At 38.5% G+C, this 10,218-nt stretch overlaps 1 protein-coding gene across 7 annotated transcripts in view; it reads right to left on the bottom strand.

Moving 5' to 3' along the window:
• Positions 1-387: 387 nt before the first annotated feature.
• The window catches only part of Havcr1 (hepatitis A virus cellular receptor 1), a 29,984-nt gene continuing 20,153 nt past the window's right edge, over positions 388-10,218 (bottom strand). For 5 of the 7 annotated variants that reach the window (XM_048782756.1, XM_048782741.1, XM_048782746.1 and 2 more), the window contains 4 exons: positions 8,145-8,200; positions 5,266-5,374; positions 3,402-3,438; positions 388-933 (listed from right to left, as the gene is read on the bottom strand). In XM_048782756.1, coding sequence (XP_048638713.1) covers positions 819-933; positions 3,402-3,438; positions 5,266-5,374; positions 8,145-8,200 — 317 coding nt within the window. In that variant the 3' untranslated portion in view covers positions 388-818. The remainder of the gene's footprint in view (positions 934-3,401; positions 3,439-5,265; positions 5,375-8,144; positions 8,201-10,218) is intronic. The other 2 variants (XM_048782738.1, XM_048782766.1) reach the window with 2 other exon arrangements.

The following is a 10,218-nucleotide window of genomic DNA, read 5'->3' as shown; positions in this document are numbered from 1 at the left end:
AAGGAAGGAAGGAAGGAAGTAAAGAAGAGAGGGAAGGAGGGAGGGAAAAAATTTGCCTAGCACCATGGCACAAGTGCAAGTAGAAGTAGCATAAATGTACGGAACCCCAAGGTAAATAGTTTTCTTCCCCTGGAGTCTACTTGGTCCACACTTCCTACTGCAGGTCTTCGTGGCTAAAATATCCATCCTGATCCACAGATCAGTCCATTCATTCATAACATTTCCAGAGGAGAAAACATATATTCCTAAGGTAGTGAAATTACACCCATTTCTATGTCCCCATGGGGGAAATAAAAACCTGCAGTCCCTTATGAATTGAACTTAGGAAACATAAGAAAGGTAACATTTGGAGTTACAATATAACAATAAGAGGTAATCATGAAAGGCTTCCAAAGGAAGTCTTCAGTTGAATTTTTTTTTTATTCTTAAAAACTGTTCCTCTCTCTTTTTTTTTTTCCTGACAGTTTTGGACAAATTTCCCTTCCTGTATCACTAATCAATTTTTTAATGGATATAAGAATGATTGGGGGGGGTTCTAAAGAAAATACAGAATTCTAAACTGTTCATGGGTGAAAGAATGTTCTACAATGCCTGGAAAAACTGAGCTAGTTTTAGTATAAAAATTAGAATGCTGTTAATGAGTTTGTACAGAGCTTTGAGCTAGAGAGTCACTCTATCTGATGTGGCTGACTTGTTGGAATGCCAGGAGAAATGATGGAGAAAAGTGATCCTGGAGTTTAAAAGGAGGCAGACATGGTGATATCCGGTCACTACCTTCTGCAGACATGGACTTAAAACCCCAAGTGTGCCCCTGGGTCTTATTCCATGACATAAAGATTATCCTCAATGATGTACACGTTGTCTTCTGCTCGGGCTCGTGCATTTGCTTCACTTTGCAGGACTCCAATTTGAGGACCAGTCAATGAAGCCATGCTGCAGAAAGTGTTGAAGAATAACATGAGTAAAGAAAAAGAAGATCACTTCTAAGGAAGGAGCAGCACTTGTATTTATGATCCAGCAAGACTGGATATTTGAGAATCTAAGAGCCCCGTTCACAAAAACTATAAAACGAATTGTACCTTCTGGAAATGAGAAAGTGTTGCCCTGAAGATTAAGCTACAGGAGAGTATATAAACAACCTAAGAACTATTTAAAAAATATATATACTGGTGTCCTTCAGGGTATCATATAATAGAATACAATAATGGGAAAGGTAAAAAGACAGATATCTGACACGGAACTGAGTTACTAAATAAAGATGCATAATTTTTTAATGTGGCTAAGAACTGGTTGACTGGTGTGTTTACAACTGTGGATTGTGACCTTCTGTAAAAGGCTATTTAACTGCTTAGTGATCTATACCCTGGAAGATATAGAAAAGTCTTGGATGTAATGGAATAGTACTGTTTTACTAATGTGTACCAGATCATGGTGTCAGAAAACCTTACTGTGATTGATGATCAAATTTCAAAATCAGGGGTTGATTGCTTTTATCACGCATATGCTCACACACACCAAGTGCACAAAAGGGCAGACAATGGAGAGGAAGGCTGTAATTTTTTGGAGAGAACTGCTGGTGTTCCGTGTGCCTGCCTTTCACATGAGTGCCAGGAGATGCTTTAGTAGGACTACTTGGAGAGTCTACTCTGTACCTCCTGTTATGTGGGGTACCCACAGTGGATGGATGTTTGAGTCTCATAGGAATCAAGGAGGTACAAACCAGGGAAGAAACAGATTTAACACCTGTGAGGGGTTTGATATGGCTGGCATTTTGTAATTTGTATATAGTGACAGTTTCTACTACTGAAAATGTGGAACCTGAATCTTCATTCATCCCCAGATGAAGAACAAGCCCCCACTGATATATTTAAGGCAACATTAGAAGGCGTGGGATATAGCTCAGTGGTAGAGGGCTCACCTAGCATGTGCAAGACCCTAGGTTTCATCCCCAACCCTGCAAAAAAATTCAATTATTTTTTTTAAAATGAGATAAAACCTCTCTATGGTCCTTAAAATGGCTTAGCTATAGATCTATGAAAACAGTTTAGGTGTCAATAAGCTCAAATGAGTCAGTGTGATATAAACACCAAAAAGAAAATGTCATGAGGAAATCTCACATTAAAATATGTACTTTTTTATATTTTACATTTTATATAATGTTTTTTCTTTATGATTTAATGCAAAAAGTGAACCTCTTAAAAAAAGATAACTGTAGAATATTCTTAAGAATAGAAAACAAATAGCTAAAAGGATACAATGTTCCATGACTTTTCACCAATAAGAAGCATTTCCTTTTCCTTTTTTGAAGCAGTTGGTGAAAACTATTTATGAGCCTGGGTCCCTGAGATTGAGTCCTTTATGTACTGTGTAGTGTGACCTTGGATGTCCCTCCATATTTCTGAACCTGTTTCTCTAATCTGTAAAATGAGGCTAATAATACTGCCTACCTCTTAGGTTTATGGTGGTGAAGGGCATGATTGAAATAATAAAAGCCAGCGTGTCCTTCGCAATGTGCTGGACCCTGTCCAAGGCACGGTCTAGGGATTGCCATGTCATTAACTCAGACACGGGTGAGTCTGTGTAAGCCTCCGATGAAGGAGAACTAGGAATAATGGAGGTCAGCCCAAGAGGCATGGATACTGAGTCAAAGAATGTCCTTGCTCAGAGCCATGCTGAAGGGAATGAAGCAGGCTAGTTGGCTTCACTGGGGGCAGGGGACTGCCCGCCACAGATGCACTAGAGGGGATCTAAGCTTTAACTAGGCAGCAGGCAGGACAGACAGAAAGAGCTTCACAAATAGAGTAAACTTCAGTGCCCTCAGGGGTAAAGGAGTGGAGCAGGCTGCATGTGGGGGGAGCTGTGGTCAGAGCCTTTGCCCATCTTGCCCCTTCAGCCAGGAATTATCCTCCTCCAAATCATCTGCTCCCTTGGGCTCAATCAAAAGTTCATCTCCCTGCTCTGTTATCCTTGGTGTTTGTCTGCAGGCATGAAAAGGGCCTTGTTTATTTATTTTTTATTTTTCTCTGTTTTGTTCATCAACTTGTAATATAATAGGTGCTCAATCAATGCTCAATAAAATAAAAGGTTGAATAAAGTGTAAGAGTGAATCAATACAACTCCTTCAATATACAGCTCTGTCAAGCAATTCATTTCTTTTCACCTAAGAGCGTAGGATTGAGGTGCCCCTTCTGCACAGGTTCTGCCACAACTGTACAGAAATACAGAAAGCCAAAAATGTCACTGCAAGGTATGGATAACAACAGAGGTGCTCACTAAACTAGAATTTCAGGATCCAAGGTGTTGAATGGGTAGTTTAGGAGAAGAGTGGAGAGGAATTTCTCTTTATTTTTCACTCCAGTAAGGACATCAAAAGATATCTACCCCAAACCTTTCAAGCTTACCTTAGTGGCTGCATCTTCTTTCTGAATAAGAAATACTCTAAATAGGGGAGGAAGATGGGTTGAACATTTTAGTAAAAGAGTCCGTGATATCTTCTTGCAATCAAGTCTATTATTTTGTTGTGACTTGAGCCCTTCCCCCATGACTTCAGCAATTCCTTCCTGTGTCCCCACTTGAGTCTACAGGACCCAGGCACACTCTTTATTGCTCAGTGTCTCATTTTCAGTAATGTCTGGGATGTTCACCCACATATCCTGACTTGCTATAATGGGAATTACTAAATTATCTTTCATTTAAAAAAAATGAGCCAGGCATGATGGTGTACACCTGGCTCAGGAGACTGAGTCAGAGGGACCACAAGTTCCAGGCCAGCCTCAGAAACTTAATGAGGTCCTCAGCAACTTAGCAAGACCCTCTATCAAAATAAAAAATGAAAAAGGCTGGGGATGTGGCTCAGTGCTTAAGCACCTCTGGGTTCAGTCCTCAGTACCAAAAAAAAAAAAAAATTTTTTTTAATTTAAAAAACTGAAAAAGCCCGTGACTTTTTTAATAAGCTACTAGAAAACAGGCATAAACCAGGTTTGTCCTAGGCTACCTAGGACATAAGATCCCATCCAAGAGGTCACCTCTTATCAGAGACTTTTTTCAAATTTTATGCTCCCAGTAATCCATCTCCTTAAGAGAGAATAAGTAACTGTTTTTGTTAAAGAGGGGAACATATTTAAGGTATTTTACCCAATTTCCAAATAATCATTTTGGCTAACCAAGTTCTAAATTATCAGGTAGAAATTTCCTTAAATTTAACAAGTATAATCAGTTTTCAGTTTTCTGCCCAGACCCATGGAGTAGATTGGTAATGAGTTCATAGATAATGTTGTACAAAATAGATGACTGAGATTCTTTCATGAGGGGCAGTTTACATTGAGAGAAACACAGCAGACACACACACACACACACACACACACACACACACACACACCCCTCACAAAAGGGGCATGAAGCCCTGGGTGGCTGCTTCTTGAAGACCTTTGTTCTAATCCTATTCTGCAAATAGTTCCCCCTCCATGCTTCATGTACTAAATAAGTATTCTGGTGTCATCAACAATATCACCCCACGGGGACAAAAAAACATATCTTGAGGGGAGGAGAGAGGACACTGTGTGTGTTACAATGGCCTGTCACCTCCAAATCTCAAATCTATGCAGCACATTCTTATTTCTGTTTTGTTTTTTTCTTTCTTTCTTTCTTCTTTTTTGGTACTGGGGATTTAACCCAGGGATGCTTAACCACTTAGCAATATCCCCAGCCCTTTTTATTTACTTATTTTATTTTGAGATAGGGTCTCACTAAGTTGCGTCGGGCCTTGCTAGGTTGCTGAGGCTGGCCTCAAATTTTCAATCCTTCTGTTTCAGCCTCCATAGCCATTGGGATTACAGGCGTACACCACCACACCTGGCAACTCTTATTTCTTAGTATTTAATTTCTTTTATGGAGAACTGATATTGAATTTTTCTCTTCAGGGAACCAATAATTTAAAAACAAAGAACAAAGTTAAGAAACAATGATATGAAGCAAAACTTCCACTAAAATGTTAGCTCCATGAGATTTACAGAGATTTATGGCAAAAAAAAAAAAAAGATATTTTCTAAGTAAATAGTAACAGCCGTGGACTTACCATATGCCAGAAATCATTCCCAGCACAACCCTTGAGGTAGAGGCACTACCACGTGTGTTTTACAGATGAGCATTTGGGGACTCAGGGAAGTCATGTGATTCCAATCACATGCCCCATGGAGTCACTTAAGTGCAGACAGTGTCTGTAGAACCCTTGCTCTAGTCATTGGGAACAACCTGGAAATGACTTACTTTTAATAATTATGACAATCAAAACAGCAAGCAACACCAAGGTGGAAATTGTGATTCCGACGTAGAGTCCGCCATTGGTCATCCCTGGGCTTTGTGCTGGGAAGACCTGCTAAGGAAACAGCAGCAGACTGAAAGAGTCTCCCTGAGAATGATGAATAGAAGGCAGTTGTTTGCATATGTTGCCACCCCCCCATCCATTGGCACCAGACACAACTTCTGGAAATTGAGACAAGACCAAAGAATTTCAGTGAAATTCTGTGATGACCTGAAATTCAAAATGTGCTTTAGGACAACAGAAACCTTTGTCAACATTCAAACTGTTTGCTTAAAGCAGGTTTGTGTATAATGCATGCAAATTATGTATGTTTCAAAAGTCAATAGGCTATTTCCATAAATGCATGGTCCTATGATATAAGAAAGAAAATAAACAGTTTTGTTCATATATAAGTTGACTTGATCTGATATACGATGTGCTTGATTTTTGAATTCGATCCTTTATTGTAGTCTGTATTTTTTTTAAATATAATTCAAGATTCTGTGTTATGATAAAGACTTGGAAAGTAGCCCTGCTCACAAACATGACCCTGAGTAACACTTTAGTAATCAGGTGGAATTGGGTGGAATTGTAGGATTGTGTTTAAATCTCCTAGTGCAGATCATAAGGGGATGCTACATCCTGAAAGAACCCTGAAACATACCAGGTTATCATGTTAGGCACGATAGTTTCTCTCTAATTCCAAGGGGAGTCCATTGGATAGTGAAAGTGAAGGATCAGAGAAACAGATCAAGTGTTTTCCCATATAAGAGGTTAACCTCTGAAGTAGAATACCTACTCTTCTACTTAGTTGCTGTGGACAAGTTATTTAGCCTCTTTGAACCTCTGTTTGCATATTTAATAGAGTTTATAGTAAGTTCACAGCTGTTACTATTTACTTACAAAAGGTCTCTTTTTTTGCCATAAATCTCTGTCTCATGGAATTTTTGCTTTTTGCATATTTAATAGGGTTCTTGGGTAAGGTGCTATTAGGTATTTCTTGGTGAACCCTATAAAGAATATAGAGGAAAGTAACTGGGTCATCATGGCTTAGAAGGGACCTAGAAAATATATGGGAGGGAAAGAATATGCTGTTATGAAGAGGAAAAGGAATAGGCAGTTGGAGAATGGAGGTCAAGGAAGCAGGCTTTGCTTTCATTTTTTGATTATATGACATAAATACTGCATGTTTATTTTAGAATACTCAGCTAAGCATAAAAAAGGAAATTAAACTCAACCAATATCTAATATCGAGAAACAAGTACTATTACCAGTTTGCTTTATGGATTCTTTTCAAGTTTTGTCTCTCCAGGGTCTTTTCTGAACAGGAAAAATTACTAAATTGCATATATAATTATATATATAAAAGTTATCTTACACAGCACAGGCACTGATCAGTCTGATGAATATAGATAGAATCTGTATGTTTTGGCTAGATACCTAGATCTTGACATGTTTATTCAAAGCACAAAAAAAAAGCACATTTTTGCTACTGTTGATCTTGAACATGCTTCTAAATTGCCTCTACTTGCTGCTATATATACCCGTTCTGCACATAACTAAGGTCACTCATCATTCAATGTTTTGTTTTTTTAATAATAGCTATAAGTCTGATCGTTTAGCAACACAATAAAAATTCATATAATGGTAGTTCTGATATCTCTCCAATACCTACAGATTCTATCTACCTTCATCAGACCAATCAGGGCCTGGTGGTGTAAGATAATTTCTAAAATATCACTCCTATGTAGTATTTTTTTTTTTTTTTTTTTTTTTTTTTGGCAGGGCATACTGGGGATTGAACTCAGGGACACTCAACCACTGAGCCACATCCCCAGCTCTATTTTGTATTTTATTTAGAGACAGGGTCTCACTGAGTTTTAGCACCTCGCTTTTTGCTGAGGCTGGCTTTGAACTTGCAATCCTCCTGCCTCGGCCTTCCAAGCTGCTATGTAGTCTTATTGTCACTAAGGTATACAGCATGAGATCATTTGGTCCCACAATAAACAATTCCACCCTGCCAGAGTTTTTGGAAGTTCTCTTTCAATGACTGTGTGTGTCCTTTCTCACAATTCACTATCAGAAGGACTATTCTCTGCCCTCAGACTCTATTTGTTGCCTCTGAACTACTAGCACATACTAAAACAAAGGCTGTTTCAGGAGGCAAAAGAAAAGACCTGATTGATAAGTGTGTCTAACTTCTTTGGAAAGACAAAAAACCCTGATAAGTATCATGAGACTAGGGCTCCTCTGATTTTTCTTGTGCTCACTGCAGAAAAAGTATGAGAATACCCTACAGAATCAAAATTAAGACCTTAATACCTTTAATAAGTCATCATATGAGAAGAGATATGTGCAGAAAAAAAATTCACAGAGGCTTAAGAATTTCCACATAGAATGGTCCCTGTGTGGGAAAAGGACATTAGTGGGTCTGTCCTTGGGCAGGACTCTTGCTTACTTTGTGTTTCTGTTTGGGAGGGCCTCTGCTCCATTCCATCCCAAATAAAACCCTTCATGGTATATTAACATGCTTTCCTTGAACTAGCTCATTGCTTTTTGTCCTAATTTTTGACCACAGCTAAGTTTGAGTGGTGTGTGTATGCGTGCATGCATATGCGTTATTTAGTAAAATATCACCTAACAAACTGACACACCTCAATGAACTATTCAACTTAAAGCATCCTATTTAAGATTCCAATTCTTTTCTTCCTTCTCTCCAACTTTTTTTAAGGAGAAAAAATTCAATCTATGGCTACTCTTACAGAACTAGTCTTTAGATGCAAGTTTGCTTCCAGGAAGGCAGACAAGTGAGCCTGACTAATAAAACAGGGAGGAATATGCTTACAGTCTCATTGTTTTGCCAAAGGCCATCTGAAGACTGTGTCATGGTGCTGTTCCCATCTGTTTAACAAGAAGGAAAAATTAATTAGAATTACAAAAATATTGGATTTTCACTGAAGAAACTATATATATTTGCACTGCCTTCTGGCAATGAATGGAAAATTGAATAATTATACCACCAAATGCTGCTAGCCTCCCAAGAGTCGGGCCAAGCTATTAACATTTTAAAACCTTATCCTATGAGGTCATGGTTCCTCACCTTTCTATCATGGACTCTTTGACAATAGAATCTCTTTTAAAAATTTTGTTGTTGTTGTTGTAGATGGACACAATACCTTTATTTTATTTTTATTTATGTGGTGCTGAGGATCAAACCCAGTGCCCCACACATGCAAGGCAAACATTCTACCACTGAGCCATAACCCCAGCCCTGGACTCCTTTTTTATGGGGAGAAATATATGAACACAAAGTTTTACAATTTCATAGGAATCAGAAAAGTTCATTCATGCAACCAGACTAAATCACACTTGAAGGTAATCAATATTTTCATGCTGCTAAGAAACTGCAGATGAGCACCCAGAGGCTACCTGTGCACCTTAGGCTAGAACAGCCCTATTCAGAATGCACTTTAGAGGCTGGGGTTGTAGCTCAGCGGTAGTGTGCTTGCCTCACACGTGTGAAGTACTGGGTTAGACCCCAGCACCACATAAAAACAAATAAATGAAATAAAGGTATTGTGTTCATCTACAACTAAAAAAATATATCATGATGTGTAAAACAAGATGCATGCAATTCTCAAGTTATATGCCAAAGTATTTAGCTGTTGGTCCAGAAGCACATTAGAAAATATTTGCTATTATCAGCCGCAAGACCAATGCACAATCTACTATTTAAGGGATGGGATTTTGTATAATAAGATATATTGACCCTGATGTTTTGAACATTCAAATTTTCCAAATGTTTTTGGAACATTTAGTTTATAAGAGAATAAATCATTTTGTCCTTTGTTGGCATCTATAGGTCAAATACAGAAGTGTTTCTCCTGAGTATCTACCATATACTAAGCACTTCACATCCTAACCAGTTCTTTAGTCCTATTCTATGGGTGCTGTAACAAATGGACTAGTGAAACATGCTTCCAGCTTTAGCAAATGACATGAGCCTCTGCTTAGTGAGCACCACACACGTTGCACTCTCACCAAAGGCAAACACTGAGGTCTATGCAATTCCCTAAGAATACACAGCCCCAGCAGGAATAAAATCAGATGAATCCTTCCCCTCCACCAAATATTTACATTATTATGTTTACACAGAATCAAAGGCAATATCTAGTTTAGACAGATCTAGAGTCTAGGCTCTGTGACTTATTATCACCTTCAGAATAGACCTGGGTGAAGTAGTAAAAATATTATGAACTTGAATTAGATAAAAGTGTTTATTCAATGCTTACAATGTTCAGTAGCAATGTGACCTTGATAATCAGAGCCCTTTGCAAACACACGTAGACACATATACATGTATGCATATGCATTTGTGTGTAAATCTATATATAAATATATACACAAATATACAGATGTTTCTAGCCAGCATCTATTTAAACTATAAGCTATTAAAAGTATATATTTAATTTGGTATAATTAAATTAGATGATGCATGTAAAGTACTTAACACTATGTTGGAAAATATCCGTTTTAACATCATCATCATCACCATTGTTGTAGGACAGTGGAGCAGAGGGTGGAGGTGAGACCATGCAATGCCCCCACATCCTTTGCTGTTGTCATCCAGTGGAATGGCCGGGGGCATGCAGCTAGTAATTGGTGGCTGAACTGGGAACTGTGTGTCTCCAAAGCAGAACTATAAGTCTCCCTATTCTGCTTTGAAACAATTCAATGAGATAACGCGTAAGCTTCCTGGCACACATCTTTTGAAGGTGGGTGGCTGGCCATATGACAACCTAAATCCCTTCCAGACCTAACATTCTTTGCTTCTGTGGAGGTTTAATCAGCTGAGGGTTGACATGGACACAGTGAGGACTTGGCAGTCACACAAATCCTGGGGACACAGCTGTTCAGGT

Source organism: Marmota marmota, unplaced genomic scaffold (assembly GCF_001458135.2).
Source record: "Marmota marmota marmota unplaced genomic scaffold, marMar, whole genome shotgun sequence".
Taxonomy (NCBI): domain Eukaryota; kingdom Metazoa; phylum Chordata; class Mammalia; order Rodentia; family Sciuridae; genus Marmota; species Marmota marmota.
Note: the sequence above shows the minus strand (reverse complement) of the source record. Positions and strands in the feature narration are given on the sequence as shown.